Source organism: Dromiciops gliroides, chromosome 2 (assembly GCF_019393635.1).
Source record: "Dromiciops gliroides isolate mDroGli1 chromosome 2, mDroGli1.pri, whole genome shotgun sequence".
NCBI lineage: Eukaryota > Metazoa > Chordata > Mammalia > Microbiotheria > Microbiotheriidae > Dromiciops > Dromiciops gliroides.
Genome location: NC_057862.1, coordinates 330,787,769 through 330,810,216, shown reverse-complemented (window position 1 = coordinate 330,810,216; position 22,448 = coordinate 330,787,769). Strand labels below are relative to the sequence as shown.

Here is a 22,448-nt window from a genome sequence, read left to right as displayed (position 1 = left end):
TAGGTCTGATCTTGTTGACTACCCGCTCTTCCTGGATACTCTCCTTTCTGAGCTTTTGAGACACACCTCTCTTGTGGTTCTGCTTCCTTTTAGGAAACTTTCTAAATCCTCCTTCTTAGTTTTCTTTGATAGTTTCCTATCTTTCATCCACTCACATCTCTTGTATATACATAATTGTTTATAGGTTGTCTTCCAGTTTGAATATGAGTTCCTTGATCATTGACTTTGTTTTTGCCCTTTTTGCATATTCACAGTTGTTAATGTTATACCTTGGTTCAAATGCTTGTTGATTTTTCTAATAAACAAAAGATTGTATTTAATTCTAATGGCAGTAGTCACTGGAGTTTCTTGACTGCAAGAATGACAGTTAGAACTGGGTTTAAGAAAAATCACTTAGGTAGCTGATTGGAGTATAGGGAGAGCCTTGAAGAATGGAAACTGATTAGGAAGTTTGATCTAGGCAAGAGGTGATAAGGACCTGAATTAAGGGGGTAGCAGTGCGAGCTGGGAAGTGGGGATCAGTTGTCAGATGCTAGAGATACTGTAGAAGTAGAGATGGCAGAATTTAGCAACTGATTAGATAAAGGGATTAAGGGAGATGGAGGTGTCAAGGCTAATGCTGGGTACAAAAACATGGAACAATGGTGGTGCCTTTTACAGAAATAGGGAAGAGGAGTAAATTTCAAAGTAAAGATCATATGTTCTGGATGTTGTGTGTGAGATATCTACAGGGCATTTGGTTTGAAATTTCCAATAGATATTTGGCAATGCAGAATTGATGCTCAGTGGAGAAACTGGGGCTAGATATTTAAATCTGGGAGTTGTCTACATAGAGGTAATAATTAAACCCGTGAGAGCCAACGATGTTACTAAGACATTGTAAAGAGAGAATAGGAGGCCTAGTACTGAGTTTGGGAAAATAACTGCTATTTCCTGACTAGGATACTTTAGACAAGTCACTTCACCTCCTGTGCCTCAGCTTCCTTATATATAAAACTAGGAGGCTGCACTAAGAATCCTTCCTCTTAACCTTTTTTTATGTCATGGACTCCTATGGCAGTATGATGAAGCCTATGGACGGACCCCTTCTAGAATAATGTTTTTAAGTAAATTAATTCAAATATATAGTATTACAAAAAGAAAACCAATTATGTTACGATACAGTATTAAAAAAAAAGAAGCGAAAAACAAAATTCATATATTCCAGCTTAAGAACTCCTAGTCAAGATGATATTTAAGGTCACTCACAGATCCAAGTCCTTTTATTCTATGATGATAGAGAGTATGGGATAGATACATGAGATATTTCAGAGGTGATATCAACAGGAATTGATAACTGAGAGGTGAAGGAGAGTGAATAGATCACATTAACCCCAAGGTTTTGAAAGGGAGAGAATAACTGAATGGTGGCAAAACACACTGAAATAGTGAAGAAGGAAAAAAGCTTTACAGAAGAGAGATAATAAGCTTGATTTTGAATGTGTTGAATCTAAAATGCCAATAAGAAAACCAGGTGGAGAGATGTCTCGATTAGATCAATATGACTATCCAATCACCATCACTTTTACCTGGAATGCAAAGCCTCTTCTTAATCATTTTCATACACCAAAATCCCTTCTCCTTTCTCACCCAACAGAAAGAGTCCTTGTACAAGTCCCCACATTTGGTTCTTTGAGCACTAACAATCCTGTGTGCACACTCAGGAGGACAAAAATCATCATACCTTTGCTGCAGTCATTGATAGCAGCATCTTTCTTGTCCTAAAAAGAAATATTTACCATTAATATGCTTTATCCAACTTTAGTGACTCAAGCAACAAAAGAATCAATAACATAGAATCTACTTTATTGTTTTTACAACTCCGTGGATTTAATTTCTTCAACATGAGTACTCTCTCCACTCATTCAGAAAGCAGCCCTTTTTATACCTTAATACTATGTAATTCCTGTCCATGTCCTTTGTGAGGTATATAAATCTACCCATTTGGAGCTGGAGGCTTTATTCTGTTTTTTGGGACATTCCATTCATATCAATGTGTCATTTAGACTGTCCCTCTGTTATTCCTTGCTTTTGATACATGCCTGGCTTGCTGCTCGCTCCCCCCCTCCCCCAATTTCATTTTTCCTATGTTACCTTTTATAGTATTCTTTCTTAGAAATCCTAGATATTGAAGCCTAACTGGTCCACTATGCATCTATCTCTCCACTGCCTTTTGGGGTCACCTGAAAAAAAACTTTTTTTAAGACCTTGGTATTCTATGATCCAGCCATCTAGATTACTGGAATACTGATGTTAAACAGATTTTTTCCCCTTTTTTTGCATGTGTTGATGAACAACTTGGGGAAGTTGGAAGTACTATACATTTCCTTAAATTCCCTCTATTTAATTTTGGACCTTTCAATGTCCATCTGTAGATGACACACATCAAGCCCCAGGAGGCTATTATAATATATTACTTACTCAAGGAGATCTGTAACCACTCAAAAGAGATTAGTCACTGTATGGGAAAAACTAAATGAAGAATGCTGACTGTTCAGACTATGTCTGCAGTTAGACAGGGCAGTCTACTGAGAAAGTCCATCCCTACATATTTGGACAGACTTCATTTTACTTTATTCTTGTTGTTTGTGGGTTTTGTCTCCAAGAGTCCCCTTTAGAGCAAAGATAAAAGGGATGATGAATGGGAACATGGTCTTTCTGAAATGCAGGACCACTGCAAGTAAACATCTCATTAAAATATGCAGAGGTCTCTTCAGGCTCTAATTCTCACTTAAGGCACATTCACTTCCTCAGGTGAAAGTTATTCAATGGGACTTATTTATGTCTTTAAGCTTCTGAATCACTGGACAGAAGGTTAGTCATCTGGCGATGAACTTTGTGGTCAAAGAAACTGATAAAACTATAGAATGTTATATGTGTGGAGAAGGGAATAATTATATGAGAAAAAATTAAAAAAAATATAACTAATCTACCATATCTGACATGAAACTTTCTTGGAAACTGAGCTTGCCCCAATCAGTGTTTCTTTTGGAGAATCTAATAACCAATGAACAAGATAGATGATTACAAATTATTACTGCTACTACCAGTTGATTCATTACTAGGAATTCACCCCAAGAGATACAAATTTGTGAAGCATTCTGCATTTTTTGCCTTAAATAAGTTTTCCCTCTTCATTCCTGCCTTTAGTTTTAAGTCTTTGTAGACTTGAAACTAGAACCGAATCTAGAACTTGAAGGGACTTCAGAAGTCACCTAACCAAAATCCTTCATTTTACATATAAACAAACCAAAGCACGAAAACTTAACTGACTGGCCCTAGGTTACAGAGGTAGTAAAAAGGAGACCTGAGATGTGAACTCAGGCTTCATGATTCCAAGTTCAATGTTTCAAATCTAACAATCTTTCTGCTGCACCATGAAGCCTTTCTTAACTCTCTAGTTGTCAGTGCTCTTTCCTTTTTCCAAAGTTCTTCACTTTGGATCCTCAGGTCCACGGATCGTCTCAGGGGCCCTTGAATTTGGGTGGGAAAAATTTCTTTCACTAACCTCTAATGTGAAATTTAGCATTTACTTCAATTAATTATGAGTTAAAAAACACATTATTCTGAGAAAGGGTCCAGAGGCCTACCTAGACAGTCAAAGGGGTCCATGATACCATAAAGACTTAAGAAACCCTGTTCAAGGCTGGAGATCTCTTTTGAGCATTGGTAGGCAGATGAATATAGGTTTAAATGGCTCTAGTATTCCTCATGTGGAATTGGAATTCCTAGGAAGCCCATAAATTCTCCCACCATAAGGAATCAACTCTGGCAGTCTGAGAGTAATTGTACATGGTAGCCAAAAGTCATGTTGTTTGAATAACTTTTATCCATTTATGAGATTTGATTTTTCACATGTAATATAAATTCATTTCCTATATATACTGTATATGATGCTATAGTATTATAAATAAAAAAATAAAGGAGTTATTAAATATTGAAACCTCTTCATGACTTCTGGCCCACTCTGTAGAATCACACAATTTTCAAATCCCCAAAAGGAAATGTATGTATTGTCTCTGTATTTATGATTTTTAAAATCACATTTCACAATGATGGCATGTGGCAGTATGCAAACACAAAGATTCTGATCTTCTAACTTGTCTGCTCCCTAAAAGAAATCTCACAAATAGCAAATGAATTCCTCCAGAAAATTTGAGTGCTAACTTGAATAAACACTATAGGGTTTTCCTTTAAGTTACCTGATCCATATAATAAGAATGTTTTTACTAATCTTGATTCGGAATGCTGGTAAATGGAATCTGGCATGCTGTCAGAGGGAGGTGTACCTATGAGGACTAGTAGTCTTTAGAATTAATCTTTCCAAAATTCAGTGAAACCCAATTAATAGAAGATTGGACAAATAAGCATAATATATAATAGGAAAAGGGACTGGCTGTGATTTCACTGACGAAGGAAATTCTCTCTACCAGTCAGCACCATCTCTGTAACTAAAAGTGTTTGAGAGTTGCCAGAACAACAAAAGTTGAGTGACAAATCTGGGGTCATACAGCCAGTTGTCATTTTGTGTTAGGATTTGAACACAGTTCTTGCTAGCTTTCTATCAAATATTACCGGGGTAATAGAGAATTCTTTTACCACTGTGTAAATACAACTATTCTCTCCATGTGATGTTTTCTATTGGAAACACTTTGCAAATGGTCCTTGACAATAACTCTGCATTTTATAGATCACCTTTTACACTAACACAGAAGAGCTTAGGTTTACCCAAATATTCATATTTTAAATATAAAGAGAAGTGTAGTGACTTGTTTAATCTCAGGAATAAGTAAATTTAAGCTGAAGTTTTTAATGAGCAAGATGTTTCTGTGTCTCAAATCTTCCTTGTTCCTGAATAAGAAGTAGTAAGTACTCAAAGTTAAATATCACTTGACTCTTTCACCCACTTGTCCTAATCTGATAGTGGATGTTTTGTCAATGCCCTAAGAAAGTATTCACTCACCTTACATTAATGGGGAATGGTAACAGTAAGTTGAGTTAAACTTTAAAAAATGTTTTGCTTTCGGCTTTTCATACCCAGAATGGTAAGTATACTGCCAAACTAATTTTCAGAGGGAAGCGACACTGTGGAACATCAGAGTTGCATTAATTTCAATTTAACAATTTGTTGTTAAGAGACAGGGCCAGTGAAGAACACATACCTGTTTCATCCTTGCAGCAGCTCGGTTTGAAAATAGAACCGATCTGTCTTTTTGATAGCAGGCAGGGCAAGTCTGAAGAGCTCGGCTGTAAGAACTTTCTGCTTCTACATATTCTAAAATTTGTAAGGTAAGGAGATAAGTCTTTAGCATTTCATTTTTTTACATTATTTCTATTCCACAAGATTCCTTTAGTATGTCATAGTATTTTCTATGAAGTCTTATCCTAGAACAGTGGTCACAGCCATGGTAACATTTTTTTTGCCACAGAAATCACTACCATTATCTTTAGGTTTTTTTGTTTGTTTGAGTGAGGCAATTGGGGTTAAGTGACTTGCCCAGGGTCACACAGCTAGTAATTGTTAAGTGTCTGAGGTCACATTTGAACTCAGGTCCTTCTGAATCCAGGGCTGGTGCTTTATCCACTGTGCCACCTAGCTGCCCCCTGTTGCATTATTTCTTCATGGTTTTGACAAAAAATAAGGGTTTAGGAAGACCAGCATCACCAATTCTAAAACATTTTATTTTTTAACTTACCTCCTTTCTTAAACTGTTCATTCCCTTCTTCCTTTAGTCTTGTGCTCTCTTCTCTTCTTTTCTATAAAACATGAGAGAATTTATCTTACAATATCTTAATGGAGTGACAAAGCAGGTCAGTGTCCTATGAATGAAAAGTAATTCTCTTGATATCTGGTTAGTGTTCTTGCTCTATCTACTTTCAGAGATACATATGTGGAAGATTAATGGTGCTTAGACTTTTGCATGGAAGGTGAAAAAAAAAATCAACAAATCAGTCAACAAATGCTTATTAACTGCCTAGACAATAAACGTCAGGCACTGTGCTAGGTGAATCAGGGAAAGCAATATGGCTCTAACTTTGAGGAGAAGCTACCAAACTCTTACAAAATGGTGCCTTGATGTCATTACCAAAGCAGAATCCTGGGCAATTTGGATCCAATATGGCATTCTTTTTGTGAGGGATCAATCATACATAGTAAATACTATACTTTAAGATAATCAAAATGGCCACCACTTTTAAAAGGGTATCAAACTTAACTGCAGAAAATGATAAAGTTTATGCTGTTAAAAGAAAGTGGCTAAAATGACCTATATTACCCCACATCAATCACCTTAAGTTGGAAAAGAGACAACTGAGGTACTACATGCGGTCATCCTTTGATACTGTTTCCGGTTTTTATGACCCAAACTGAAAGTTGCAAGAGAAGCAGACACTTCTCTCACTTCCCCTCACTTAGCTACTCTGCTCCCTCATCACTCTGTCTCCTTTTTTCCAGCCGACACTGTTCAGTCCCCAATTTTATATAAAGTTTTCTCTTCTTACACACGATATTTCTAAAGTGCAGTTTTGTATTTCGGTAGAAAAAAGGCACAGAGATTATTACAGCAGAAGGGCCACATTCTTGGTCATGAGATCTGTAAAGGCAAAAGATGGGGAGAATGCTTTATCCCTTCCCTCTGTTCTTTCTCCTTCTACCTTCTATATGGTTTGTTTGTATGTTGTCTTCCCAGTTAGACTGTGAACTTCTTGAGGACGGGCTGTCTTACCTTTTTTTGCTCAGCACTTATCATAGTACCTGGCACGTAGCAGGTACTTAAATTTTTATTGATTATTTTAACTCAGTGGAAATAGCTAATCAATATAATTTTTGTATACAAATTGGATGGTATCAATTAATTTCTTCCCTTCCTGAATTACTGCTTTGTCTGGCAGAGGGGTTCACTTAGCTCAGTGAAACCATGGGCTGTGCTGCATAGGATTGCCCAAGACAGATAGGTCATAGTGGAGAGCTCTGACAAGAGGTGATCCACTGGAGAAGGAAATGGCAAACCACTCCAGTATCTTTGCCAAGAAAACTCCATGGACAATATTAAAATGCTAAACGATGTGACAACGGAAGGTAAAGCTCTAAGGTCAGAAGGTTTCCAACACCTTAGTATGGGACAGAAGGACCTGGTGTTATGGTCCATGTATCACGAAGAGTCAGACACCTGAACCACAACAATTAATCTCTTTCACTAAAATGTTCTAAAGAGACAACGAGAAAGATTGTGAAGAAGTCAAGATAAACAAAATCTCATTTTTTCCCCATTAGTTTCTCTTCTTACTCTAACTTTGATTTTCACACAGACAGGCAAAAAAAAAAAAATCATTAAACCCAAGTCCACAGCAAAGATGGCACAGGCTCAGCATGCATGTGCTTCCAACCATGAACACCTTAACAACACTGCTGGCACAAGCAAAATTAGCATCTATCCACCATGCCTGTCAGCTTTTGACAGTACAGTTTCAGAGATTCTAAAAGCATCTCTTTGCTCTAGAAGGTCTTATGTGTAACACAACACCAGAGAAATAAAACAGAGTACTAGGGATAAAAAAATTCAATAGGTGATGGGCTTCCAAACAGATTACTGAGGCCAATTTCATGTTTTGTTTGGCTGGCATACATTTTTCTACTTGGAGCACAAAGCAAAGTTGAAAAAATTAAAATGCAGTAAGTTATTAAACAGCAAATGTGAGAAAAGGAGCTGCTTCCCTCTGCACAGATTGTGTAAATTGAGGATTAATGCAATTATCAATATCTAGGAGAACATCTCCTTGGAAACAGCTAAAAATAGAGCCCCACCATCTCCTGGCTGTGCTAATAGATGTGCTTTATCCTTACACAAAGATGGGGCGGGGTTCGTTTTGTTGCCATTATGTTCTCTGTATAGTACCACACCACAAACATACTATATTATTGGAACCGTTTTTCCAAATACAGATTCAAAAGGTTGTGCTGAAATCTTACAGCTAGCTGTACACTAGTCATGATGTTTAGGGTGCTTACAGAGACTCTTTAGGTAGTAGTGTAAAAGTATAGCAGTCAGAGGCACTGCTTCTCAGGATATAGATTCTTTTTACTCTAAAAATGAAAAGCTTCTAATTATGGCAAGGAACCCCCTCACACTCCTCCACAACTCCTTTTAAAGAATTCCAGAAAGGCTCATAAGGAAACATCTGCTCTCTTGTTCTATTTCTGTAAAGGGATGGAATAGATTATACTGGACTCTTACCTCAGCACTCAAGGAATCCGGTGCCCAACTCACTATTAAAAATTTAGGGAGGGAAAACAGTAAAATGCACCACAGATATACTTCACTAGAGGAAGCTGCTTAGGAAAAATTCCAAACAGAAAAGGCCCTCAATAAAGGTCATATAATTTGGGGTCAAAGGACATGGATTTGAATCCTGACTTTACCACTTACTTCCCATGTGATTCTGGGCAAATAATTTCTCTCTGTGGGATTCAATTTCCTCATCTGTAAAGTGAAGGGGTTGTACTACATAGGCCTAAGATTAAAATCTATTGATTTTGATCCTAGGAATGGAATGTAACTAATGGCAACCATATTGTTAACTCCTTGCCTTGAATTATGATTCTTCATACTCTATCTCCATCCTACTCAGCCAATCTAATCACCTACTATTTCCTTCAAATAATCCTCTATGATAAAATATGCTAATTTCTAATTCTAAAATTTTACTGGTTCTTTTTTGTTACCTAAAACAAACATTTTCCTCTTAGAATTTCTAGTAGCACTATCACTTGAATGTATATATATAATATGGCTAATTTTTATTTGAATTTTGTGTTTACTTTCATTTATGTCCCCAACTAGATCATACACTCATGAAGGTCAGTGACATTTTTACATTTCTTTTATATCTTTCACCATCAAGTCTAATGCTAGGGAATAGAACAGCAGCTTCATAAATACAAATAAAAACAAAATGGATGGTGGGAGGGGTTACAGTTTATGCATTCGTGGATACTCAATTTTTCTGATGACCATTTGTTGAATGTATCAATACTGTAGAACATCTTCATTGAGATCCATGGGTATTCATTTTTATTTTTTTAATTAAAAAAAAATTTTTTGCGGGGCAATGAGGGTTAAGTGACTTGCCCAGAGTCACACAGCTAATAAGTGTCAAGTGTCTGAGGCAGGATCTGAACGCAGGTCTTCCTGAATCCAGGGCCAGTGCTTTATCCACTGTGCCACCTAGCTGCCCTGAGATGCATGGGTATTCAAGAGTCATGTACCAACGTACATTGAAGGAAAAATAAACCATTCAAAAATATCATCGCCTAGATTATGGCACATAGTTTGGTGGGCCTATCTGAATGTTTAACTTGGAGGAGGATGAGTTGGGTTCAAAATTGAACAGAGGAGTAGGCTACATTGATCATATTTAGGAAATCAGGCAGTGCTTTCAGTGATACCAAGTTGTTCTCTGAAGCTATTTCTTATTACCAATATTTTCCTAGTGATACTATAAGGTTGCAGACCAAAGACATTATGCTCTTAGAAGAACTGAATTGCAGGAGACAAGAAAGGACAGCACATTAACAAGTATGACTTGTATATAAGTGGTATAAAAGGCATCATCAAGGACAAATATAATCAGAAAAGATTATAGACCCTCTACATAGCAAATCAAAAAACCACCATGGATGCTGTACTGATATCTACAAAATATAACATGATCTAGGGGAAGACCTCTGGTGTACTGGATACTTTAGGAACGATTTACGGAAGGTCATGGACAAAAACTGCAGTATTTAATTTTCATACTATATAGTAAGAAAAAGCATGGACAAGTTTCACTTTACATAACTGAAAGAATGCCCACATAAATTAAGTGATGGACCTATTGAGATATCAAAGGACTGCTATACTGCTAAAAATTACTGAGCTACATCTTTAGTTTGTGGCTCAGTGTGCCATCTTAAAATGAGTGGCTACATTAAGTAAGGTTCATAGGACTACTTTTTTGCTGCTAAAGGCTCACATGAGTTTTGACTTGGGATGAAGGTCTGGATTTGAATAATACATTTGCAAGAGAAAAAGGAGGAATGAATACCACAGAATACCCTCTAGAATCTAACAAATGGTTTGTGGTAATGCTTTAAAGTCCCAAAAAAGTAATTTCTTGTCAGGAAAGCTAGGTGGTACAATGGAGAGATCACTGGGCCTGGAGTCAGGCCTAGTCTCAGATACTTTCTGGTTGTGTGACAAGTCAATTAACCCCTTTCTGCTTCAGTCTCTTCATCTATAAAACAGGGAGGCTGTTGTGACATCCAAACCTCCAGAGGTTGTTGTGAGGATCAAATGGGATAATTGTGTTCAGCACAGTGCCTGGCACACAGTACATGCTATACAAATGTTAGTTGTTGTTGTTATTATTATTATTGTCAAATTTTTCATTAACAAATAGAGGAAAAAGCACAGGAGTTAGAGGACCGAGGTTCTGATCTCAGTTCGGCTATCTTGGTTAAGTCTCTTCTCTGGGCTTTACTTTCCTCATCTGGAAAAGGAGGGCATTGAATTAGATGATTTCTAAGGTACCTTCCAAATCCTATGATGCTAACTATTAAGGACAGTTCCACAGAGAGTAGTGAAGCCGTATAATTGAATCTTTAAGTGCTGAGCTCTATTTATGTGTCCCACATAAAAAATGCAGTTATAATGCTCCAAATGTGGGTTTCAGTTTGCTTAAATTGCTGCTCACATGAAACTATTTTCAAGTGAGTCTGGCTTACATATCAGATTTCTGTTTTGTTGAAGAATGGCAGGGTCATTTTGCAGGGTGTTTTTTAAAGACCTTCTCTGCCCTTGCTAATGTAGGAAAAAACATCATTGGCCAAGAGATGTTAAAATTTAGGACCTTTATTAATTTTTAATTTTCAGATAATGGTTTTATAAAAAGGAAAGCAAAAAAAAAAACTTACAGCGACACAGGAGACTCTTTGTGCCAATTAAAAAAAAATACAAAACAAAGAGAGCTTTTAAAAACAATTACATTTGTTTGAAACAAATATCTCACTAAGAAACTACATTATCGGGGCAGCTAGGTAGCTCAGTGGATAGAGCACCGGCCCTGGATTCAGGAGTACCTGAGTTCAAATCCAGCCTCAGACACTTAACACTTACTAGCTGTGTGACCTTGGGCAAGTCACTTAACCCCAATTGCCTCACTAAAAAAAAAAAAAAAAAAAAAGAAACTACATTATCTGCTTTTCCTTACTTCGTCAGTCCTTCAATTTTTTAATCTTTAACTTTTTCATCAAGCTCCCTGCTTTTATTTGCCATTAAGGTTCAAACAAATCAGAGCTGTAGAATTACGCCCCTCTTTTCTTATTACCACCCTGGAGCATGTTGACAAAAGGTTTGCTTCTAAATGAACAGCAGAAAATGACTGGTCTTCAGGTGTTTAAGAGTCACCCTGGGGGCAGCTAGATGGCGCAGTGGTTAAAACACCGGCCCTGGACTCAGGAGTACCTGAGTTCAAATCCGGCCTCAGACACTTGACATTTACTAGCTGTGTGACCGTGGGCAAGTCACCCCCGTTGCCTTAAAAAAAAAAAAAAAAAAAAAAAAGAGTCATCCTGGATCATCACCATATATGAAATGACTCATTGTTTTAAAATAACGCATGTGTCTTTAGCAAAATAAATAGCTTTATTCACTCCGTAAATAGGACTCCTAATATAAGGGAAAGACTGCACAGCTGTACTGCACCATGCTACAGAGGGTAAAACATTCTTAACTTCCAAAGGTTTCTCTTGAGTGTATGGTTTTGCTTTAAGCTGAATTCATCCAGATTTGAGATGCCACTAAAACAGGAATATAGGATTTGGAAATGGAAGGGATCTTAGATCTTCTAGTTCAGTGGTTTCAAACTCAAATGGAAACAAGAAGCCACTAATCTGTACATAAGAATCACTGCAAGCCGCAAAATGGTTTGATTTTAAAATGCAGTATTATCTATGTTTTAGTATATTTTTTATCTTATTACATTTTAATCTGATTTGGGCTACACAAAGAAGTGTTGGGCACATGTGGTCCATGGGCTTGCGTGTCTGACACCTCTCTTCTAGTTCAGCACCTTCATGTTATAGAAGAGGAAACTGAAGCCCAGAGAAACTAAGTATCTCTTTCAAGATGGCAACAGTAGGCAGAAGCAGAGCCAGGAAATCAATTCTGAATGCTCTGATAGATTCCAAGGTTGGTGCTATTCAAATGCTTTACTGTGATTCAGAGGGTTTTTTTGTTTTTTGGTGAGGCAATTGGGGTTAAGTGACTTGCCCAGGGTCACACAGCTGTGTCTGAGGTGTCTGAGGCCGGATTTGAACTCAAGTCCTCCTGACTCCAGGGCTGGTACTCTACATGATATGGAGTTTTTAAAAGCTTTCAGCAGAGTGAAAGGTCTAGTAGATCCTATCAAACTAGGAAGAACGGTTTTTCAAATCAAGTCCCTTGGTTCCAGGATGTCTGTTTTCTTATTTGAGTTGGGAAAGGCACATCAAAAGAGCACCAGCAGGATGATCCCTGAACATTGTCAAACATCATGTACTAAGTTGTAGATGATGGGTGCAATCTTTCTTGGTGGAGGTAGTAGCTATGCTGATAAAATCACAGATCCTTAACTTACTGAAGAATCCGAAAATATATTAGGTTCAAAAGGGTAGGAAAAGAAAAAAAAGTTCTCACCTTTCTGCAGAATAAAAGCTTTTCAAAGTTGTAAGTGGTTAATATATATGAATTTTAAAATTTAGTTTTAAAAGTCTACTTGATATAACATCATATCCTTCCACACCTATTATTTCATCAGTACAGGAAACCCTTTTCACTGAGAGTTGCCTCGGACACCGAGAATTTAAGTGACTTGCCTATGGTCATACTGCTAATATGTATCAGAGGCTGTACTTGAACTTGGGTATTCTTGACTCCAGACTAGCCTTCTATGAAGTCTTTGAATAACAATAATAAAAGCTAGCATTTATATAGTGGTTTTTAAGGTTTGCAAAGCACTTTACAAATATTAGCTTATCCTTACAACAACCCTGGGAGGTAGGGGCTATTATTTCCATTTTACAAATGAGGTAAATGAGGCAAACAGAGGTTAAATAACTTCGCCAGGGTCACACAGCTATGTAACTCTGGGAGCCAGGATTTGAACTCAGGTCTTGCCGACTCCAGGTCCAGCATTCTATCTGGTTTCTGACTTTATCATTCTACTAAAAATACTCTCTTTGTAGTTACTAATGACCTCTGTTGCCACATTAATGGCCTATTCTCAATCCCCATTCTTCTTAACTTCTGTGCAGCCTTTGACACCGTTGTTCATTCTCTTCCCCGATGCTCTCTCCTGGTTCTCCTATCTGTCTGACTTCTCTTTCTCTTTTGCCTCTAACCAAGTGTCCCGTAGAGTTCTTCTGTCCTGGACCCTCTTGCCTTCTCCCTCTATACTGTTTGCCTTGGTAGTCTCTCATCAGTTCCCAGACATTTCATTACCATCTCTACATCAAGAATTCTCAAATATACCTATCCTGCTCCATCCTCTCTCCTGTCCTCTAATCTCCTATCTCCAGCTGCTTTTCGGACACGTTAAATTGGATGACTAGCAGACATCTTAAATTCGACAAGTCTAAAAGTGAAATCATTATCTTTTCTCCCTAACCCTTCCCCTGTTACTACATCATATGTTACACCATCCTCCCAGTCCCTCAGGCTTGTAATCTAGGAGTCATCCTGAACATCTATCTCTCAATGCCACTGACTCCCGACCCCCAAATCCTGGACTATTATAATAGAATGCTGGTGGGTCTGCCTACCTCAAGTTTTTCCCCACTGCAATCCATCCTTCATTCAGTCACTAAAGTGATTTCCTAAAATGCAGGTCTTAACAGTCAAATCCTCCCCCATCCCTTATTCCACCCCACCCCCCCCCAACTGCAGTAGTTCCTGATCCCTAGCATTCCCCTCCCAGTCTTCTTAATCTTTCTCACTGGCACATATTCTTTGATCCAGTGACACTGGTCTCCTGGCTCTTCCACAAACAAGACATTTTATCTTTATGCTCTGAGTATTTTCTCTGGCTGACTCCTATGCCTGAAACACTCTCCCTCCTCTGCTCTACCTCTCTGGCTTCATTTAAGTCTCAACCAAAATGCCATCTTTTACTAGAAGACTTCCCTGACCTCTCTTAATTCTAGTGACTCTTTCTGTTAATTATCTACTATTTTTCCTATATATAGTCTGGTTTGTATATATTTACACGTTGTCTTCCCTATTAGATTGTGAGCTCCTTGAGGGCAGGGATTGTCTTTTGCTTCTTTTTGTATCCCTGAAACTTAGCATGGTGCCTGGTACATAGTAAATGTTTAATAAATGTATTGATTGATTACCCATCATGCCACCTAGCTGTCTCTTTAAGATAATGAATTCCTTATAGGTGCACCCTACTTTGAGCAAACCTGGTACTAAATATGGACATTTGGATATTAAAATAAAAACTACATCACTTCATAAAATAATTCACAATACTCTTGAATACCTCTAAATAGTAAATTCGTCTAGTATATTTTAAAAATGACTCAATTATCTATCATGTATAACATTCAATAAAGTATTAGTAAGATACTATTTGAAAATAAAGATGTTAATAATAGCTGGCACTTTATATAGCACTTTTAAGGTTTGAAAAATGCTTTACAAATATTAGCTCACTTTATTCTCATAACGATCCTGAAAGGTCAGTGCTATTATAATCATTTCTAATTTACAGATGAGGAAACTGTGGCAGCTCTCACGTCCAGTCACACAACTGTTAATTGTCTGAGGACAGACTGGCACTTAGATAAATTTGCCTCCAGGCCCAGTGCTCTATCCTCTTTTTGCCACTTTGCTGTCTAGGTGTTAACCTTTACCAAAGAAGGAAATCTTAACATTCTACTTTCTATAATAAAGACTATTTAAGACTGGATTTACAATGCACTAAATTTTAGCATTTATATAGTGGTTTTAAGTCAAGTAAACTGAACCAAGAAGGATTTATTAAGCACCTAACATGTGCAAGGGATACAAAGAAATGAAAAACAAAAACTAGTCCCTGCTTTCAAGAAGCCCACAATTTAAAGGGGGGTGGGGAGAACAATATGCAAACAAGTATGTACAAATAAGATACTGTAGATAACCAACAAAAGAAAGACATTATCAGTCAAGGGGACTGAGAAAGGCTTCTTATGAAGATGAGATTTTAGCTGGGACTTAGAAGGAAGTCAGGAGGCAAAGATAAGGGGAAAGAACATGGAATAGTCAGTAAAAACGCAATGAATAGGGAAATGGAGTGTGTTGTGTAAGGAAGGAAGAACCATGTGGGGCACTTCTGGTTAGAGGGCAAAAGAGAAAGATGAAAGGACAGGTAGGAAGAGAACCAGGAAAGAATGGTGTTTTGAAAACCTAGATGGCACCAGGGAAGAGAGAGTGAACAATAGTGTCAAAGGCTACACAGAAGTCAAGGAGAATGAGGATTGAGAAAAGGCCATTAATTTGGCAACAGAGATCATTAGTAACTCAAAGAGTTAATGGTGGAATAAGGTCAGGGGGCCTAAGGGGTGTAAAGATTGTAAGGGGTTAAGACGAAATCCAGAGGAGAGAAGTGGAGGCATCTGTTGGAGATGGTCTTTCCAATGAATTTAGCTACCAAGGGTAGAAAAACTACAGGACAAGAGTTAGCTAGAAAGGAAGGATCAAGTGAAGACTTTTTTCAGGTTGAGGGAGATAGGTACCTGTTTGTAGAAAATAAGGAATGAGCCAGTAGATGGGGAAAGACTGGAAATAAGCGACAGAGTAGGGATGAAAGGTGAAAGTAGGGATGAAATCCGGTTGAAGCAAACAGGATAGAACAGGACTGCATGATCAAGCAAGGGTTAGTTTGGTATGTAGTAAGACCACTTCATGTGAGACAAGGGTAAAGGAGAGAGTGAGAGCATTAGAACTGTGAAATGAGGAAGAGGAGAGGAGTTCCCAGTGAATGGCCTCAATTTTTTTCTGTAAAATATAAGGAAGGCATGGTTCTCAGTTGAGTGGGGGAAAGGGGAGCGATGGGAAGTTTGAGGAAAGATGAAAAGGTTTGGAAGAGCCACTGTGGAGAGTGGGATAGTGAATTGATAGGGCAGATATAATAAGAATGCTTAGCAACAGTGAGGGACCAGTTGAAGTTGTGTAATATAAATTTTTGTAGTGGACCAAATCAGAATGATTAGCATGATTTTCTCCACCTTTGTTCAACAGTGTGAAGGCAGCAAATGGTGGGAGTGATCAAAGGTTGAGGCTTAGCAGGTTTGCATAGTGTTCTACATATATTAGCTCATTTCACCTTCATAACAACACTATGAGGCAAATACTATTATTATCGCCATTTTGCAGATGAGGAAACTGAGGCTGAGAAGTTGGTTAAGTGACTTGCCCAAGGCCACATAGCTATGTGTCTGAGATAGGAATTGAACTCACATTCCTAACTCCATGTCCAGCACTCTATCCATTGCACACCTAGCTATAAAAATGTCCTTTCCCTTAAGAATGCAACATTTGGCAAAAGACACAAAAACCAAGTATAAACCAAAAGAAATGCATACTTTATAAAAAATGAACTTCCACATCTTTTGTTAAAACTGTGATGGTTACCTACATAGACATTCAACCAAACCTCAACTGTATTTGTTGACTAAGTTAATTGCCATTATTATCCATGCCTGAAACTGTGAAGATTTTTTTTTTATTAAGTACACAAGAAGAATATAGCTACTTCTACATTTTGAGGAAGTAGTTGATAGATCAAATTCTAAGAACTGTAAGACAAAATTTTAGAAAGAATACTTTCCCCCTTAGTTATTATTAGTTAAAATGAACATCTCTCACAGAAGTTTTCCTTCCTTTCGGTGAGGTCCCATGCAATGTGGGGGCTTGTCTGGATAACATTTATCCTATGGTCTAAGCCAATGTAACACAAATGGTTAGAGCATTTGGGGTGTTCATATCCTTTGAAATGCCTTTAAGCAGCAATTACTTATTCTAAACAAAAGGGTTTGTTTGCTCGTTGTAGAAACAACTACAGTAGTTAAAGGAAAGAAATAAGGAGAATAAGTTCAAGGACTTAAGGCAGACAGGTTTACTTTGAAATCTTAAATTTGTTAGCAGCTATCTGCTACCACCTACAGTTAAGGCATGCAGTTGCTATAAAACAAATTTGTCTGAGGTTAAAATTGGAATACCAAAATAATTGGAATACCAAAAAGGCAGAATTCATACTAGAAACTCAGGCAAGAGGTAAGAATGATACTGATTGACCAAGATAATGGTTATTATAACAATATCAAACATTAGAGTAGAAAAAATACTGGATTTGGAACCAGAGGACTTGGATTCAGATCCAGACTCTCCCTTACTACCAATGTGATCTTGGAATGGTCACATCAACTCTCTGGGCCTCTGTTTCTTCATCTGTACAATGAGGGGATTGTATTCTAAAGGGGACTCATCCAGATCTAAATGCATGATTATACGATGGACTTATTTACACATTTCTTTTAAGTTTATCATGTGTTTACTCCACAGTATTTTTTTGTAAGGTAAATGATTAATAACACAAAAAAGGGATGTAAATCACCTGTAATTCTAGGGAGATGTGTTGTTTATGGAGGAGATTATTGGAACTCTTTTTCCAAATTACTCTATGGTCGAAACTGATTTATCACTAATCCACATCTATCGTTCTTTGGAAAGTTGATCCACAAGGCACAGATTATTTCTACCTTGATAAATTCTTATTGTCTGCTAACAGTGAATTGCAATTTCTTAGAAAGAAATAGCTTTAACAAAATTAAGGCTCCTTTTTAAAGTCCTAGGGCTTTGCCTGCAGCAGAGTACAAGCTCTGGAGGTTTCCATACCAGGCAAGATTACTGAGTACAGGTTTAGGGACAGTGTGACTGTCACAGAGAATCTCTAAATTCATATAGTTTGTTATCAGGTGGTGACTTTTTTTTTGACCACAACAACATCCTGAAAGCCACTTGTTAAAGTGTGGACTGGTTATTATCTGTGTTGGCAGAAGGAGCAGGCACAGTGACAAAATCTTGGAAAGTATTAAAATGAAGTTCTGCCACAAATTTTCTTTAAATGAAAACTAAGTCGATTAAACCCAGCAGAAGAGGTGATATATTCTCTAGTTCTGATTCAGCCTTACAATACCCCTTTGGCATTTGTCCCACAGTGTTCATTTAAACCAAATATTAATAAGTATAGCAAGTTGTCAGTGAATACAGACAGGTCTAACAATAAGACATTAAAATTTAGGGGAAATGAAAAAAGTTAGCCTTTTGTGATATTAACAGCAATACTGTATAGACATACTGGATGAAATTCGAGGCCTTTCCAAAGGCAACTAGAGGAAAGCCCAATGATAACAATTCATTTTCACCCAAGTATGGTAATACTGTAGATGTTTAAATGAAGCAGAAATACAGGATGTAAGAAATATGAAATCTAGAAAAGAGAGTATAAGTATCTGCCAGGGTTTACCCAGACCCATATTTACAATCCTGAAGGGTAATCTTTAAATTAGTTCTTTTTTTTTTTTTTTTGCAGGCAATGGGGGTTAAGTGACTTGCCCAGGGTCACACAGCTAGTGTCAAGTGTCTGAGGCCGGATTTGAACTCAGGTACTCCTGAATCCAGGGCCAGTGCTTTAACCACTGCGCCATCTAGCTGCCCCTAAATTAGTTCTTAATGAATATTCTTTTGCTTTGATTCTATGTTCACCGAGCAAGCTTCTGAGCTGTATGTAATTTGGTTTTCTGAATTTGTACACAGAAAAGAACACTCCACTGCTAGCTAACATGCCCACTATAAATGAACAAACTGGCAGTCTAGCTTTAAGATAAAAATCTTTTGAGTTTGCTTAGCATCAATTAATTCATCTGAAACAGGAAGAACTAATAAAACTCAGCTGCAGGATCCACAAGACTGAAAGCCTTAAATGGGTAGATAGACCATGGTGCACTGACCTTGGAAGTCCTTCCAGAAAAGCTTTGTCATCTTAACACAAACAGAGACAACATTCTCAAAAGCTGTCAGATCTGTCAGTCCTTCACTCTAACAAAGACCTAGGTAGAAGGGCAGGAAAAGTCCTGTACTGATTTTTAAATAGATTTTCCATCAAATAATTAAGAGATAGCACTATTGCAACAAATACTGAACAACAACCAAAAAATCTGATGCATTTCTGAAATAATTTCTCTAAGATGACCAAATCACGAAGTGCCTAATGACTTTTCATTTTCAGAGGTAATTTTCACTAAGGTAGCTTGAAGTATCTCTCCATTCTCGTGTTCATTTTGTAAAACAATAGTCATAATCTGAAATCAATAAATTTGAGAAAGAAAACTGACCCTCAGAAGATAGTAAGACACATTCTACTCTCCATTCTCTGGTTCCCACTCAGCTCTCTGATCTAACTATCAAAGAGACCTAATAGGACCGATGGGATTTTTTTCTTGTACTTTTTTTTCTTCAAATACTTTCCAACACAACACAGTAGATGGCTTAATAAATGCATGCTGACTTATGTTCAAGTCCACTTCTAACCTAATGTGATTAGCTGTCAACTATTAATGACCTAAGTTGACAACCTCAATGAATCTCTTGGCAGAAAAGTATGAACATCAGATGGATGGCCATAAAGAAGAGTCTATCTTGAGATCAAAGGATTCAGAGAATATTCACACTTCCTTGTCTCTAGAAGTAGCTTGCCCACTGAAGGGGTAGTTCATTGCTAAAGCAACATAAAAGAGTAAAGCTGCTATGTTGTCCATTTAATGAATATTTGCATCCATGTGTCCATAAAGCTGTTATGTATCATATTTAGTAATGTAAATGGAGATGATATATAGTTCTATGTCCTGTCTTTTTCATTAGGCTGAAAGCTCCTTATGAAAAATGACTCTTTCGTTTATTGTCTTTGTATTCTTAGTAACTGAGATTATGTATGTAAAGTACTTTACAAACTTTAAAGTGCTATGTCGATGTTCACTTTTACGATGAAGCTAAAAAAATTCCTACCCACCAAAAATCTCAGGAAACCAAAAGAAGAAACCCTAACTTTGAATCCTTTGGAATCCATTTTAAAAAACAAGAATGTTTTTCTTTTTTTTCAAAATTGCCTTTCTATGTTTTTGCTGTTCAGGATGGTAAACAGTAAGAAAAACATTTAAGACTTTACTAGACAATGGCATTCAATTGCTACAATGTTATACACTTCTACGGTATCACTACAGTATCTATGGGCATAGAGAAAGGAAGAAGATAATAGTGAAGTAATACAGTAATAGTCTATTAGTCATTTTCAAACATCTTTAACTGGTTAACCCAAAGAAATGTACCTTTGATGCGGGGTTCCCCCCCCCCCACAATGCAGGTGAAGATATTTACCTGTTTTTCATCATCTGGCATATCTTTTTCCAAACTCAGTAGGTATTCTTCCTCTAGTTCTGAGGGATTCACATCATCATCCAGTTTGTCTTTTGATTCTTCCACACTTGGATCCTCCTTGTCTTCAAATGAGTCAATACAGTCACGAAAACACTCATCTTCTCCCTGGTCCTGAACATCCTTTAGTACTTTGCTGTGAATATACTCATCTTTTAAACTAGACACCAAGGGGCTAGCACACTCTGATTCCTGGGGATCAGTAACCTTTAAACCATTGAACAAGTCCTCCGGAGGCTTAGAATCTTCTGCTTTCTCCCCCATGTTGACTTCCATGGGGGGATAAAGATAGGAACTTTGGGAGACAAAGAGAAAAAAATTATAAGTTGGCCAATGGGGACTACAAAAAGGATACTGTTTTCCCCATTCTATGTATATAATACTGTTTCCTTATAAGCATTTAAAAAGTTGTGTATAACAATACTGAAGAGTAAAGCTGTCAGACATTTAAGCCAAGGGAAGAAAAAAAATACAGATAATTTTAAATGAACACCACTTTCCAGGTCAATTATATTACCAGGACTGCTTATAAACAGTAATCCATCTTTTACCTCTTCCTTGCTAAACCTCTAATGCTTACTGATGGGATCACTTATCCAATATTTATTAAGCACCTATAGTATGCAAAACAATGGAAGAAAGGAAAAATTTGGTTATAACTTGATCTCTGACTTCATAGAATCTTCTAGTAGGGGAATAAGACTAAGTGGTAGGGAACAGTTAAAAGATAGTCAGTCAGGAGAAGTGAATGGGCTTGGATGGCCAGCCTCCTCCCATTTCTGCATAATGACACATCAACACAGTGTGGTCAGAGGATCAGAAAGGGAACCGTGAGGGTTATCTAATCATTAATCCCCTCATTTTTTCAGAGGAGAAAAAGAGAGAGGGAAACAGAGGGAGAGAGAGAGAGAGAGGCAAGGGCAGAAAGACAGAAAGACAGACAGACAGACACACATATGCAGAGATACAGAAACTAACGCAGACACAGAGTTGTGGGAGAGGGAGCGTAGTGTTGATCTGGGGGAAGGGGAGCGTAGGGTTCCCAGAACCAATCCTGCACCCCACCCCGGTTTTTGCAGCCAGGTCCCCCATTAGCCCCGAGCACTAGCCGTGGACCGCCCCGTGACAGAGCCCTCAGGCCTCGCCTCAGACTACGGGCACCGAAAGCCCGGTTGCCCACAGCGGCTCCCTTCCCCCAGAGGGCTCGGGCTCGGCGCTCAATCTCCCTGACCCGGGAGTCCGAGCTCCCAGAAACGAAGAAGACACAGTTCCCAGGGCTTGACACGTCTCCGCCTCCCTCCTCCCCGTTCTCACCAGAGACCTGTCGAGCCCGGCCCGAGGGCTCCTCTCTCCGCAAAGCCAGCAGTCCCTGACGCTGCTTCTTCACCTTCCCCACAACTCTCACCCTTCACCTCTCTACGGCCGGTGCACTTCCGCTCGCGCCGACCAATGGCCTCCCCGCCGCGAAGCATTCTGGGAGTTGTGCTGCGAGCCCTGGGGCGGGAAAAGCAACCGCACCCGCGGAGCTACGTCACTGTACGGACTGTGTCTTCGTTAAGTGGGTGCCATATTGGGTTACGGCAGGGAATGAGCTGTACGAGACACCCGGAAACCGCCGATTAAAGAACGCTGCATGGCCCTGCAGTAGTCGGGAGTTTCCCCCTCCAATTCATCTAGTGCTTTCTGGGTAGTGGTAAACATAAAACAACCCTTTGGTTAGGAGCTAGCGTTTCCCCCAAACCCGTTAGGGTTTCTTCTGGTGCTTTCTGCTAAGTCGCTCACCAATCAATCAACAAACATTAAGCGCTGGGACATATCCCAGCGGCAGTGCTAAGCAATTGGGGATGCCAAGAAGGG

At 38.3% G+C, this 22,448-nt stretch overlaps 1 protein-coding gene across 1 annotated transcript in view; it reads right to left on the bottom strand.

Moving 5' to 3' along the window:
• The window catches only part of TTC1 (tetratricopeptide repeat domain 1), a 45,729-nt gene extending 23,668 nt beyond the window's left edge, over positions 1-22,061 (bottom strand). Inside the window, exons 1-5 of the mRNA XM_043988876.1 lie at positions 21,906-22,061; positions 20,535-20,886; positions 5,736-5,796; positions 5,202-5,314; positions 1,724-1,760 (exon numbers count right to left, since the gene is read on the bottom strand). Coding sequence (XP_043844811.1) covers positions 1,724-1,760; positions 5,202-5,314; positions 5,736-5,796; positions 20,535-20,867 — 544 coding nt within the window. The 5' untranslated portion in view covers positions 20,868-20,886; positions 21,906-22,061. The remainder of the gene's footprint in view (positions 1-1,723; positions 1,761-5,201; positions 5,315-5,735; positions 5,797-20,534; positions 20,887-21,905) is intronic.
• Positions 22,062-22,448: the final 387 nt, after the last annotated feature.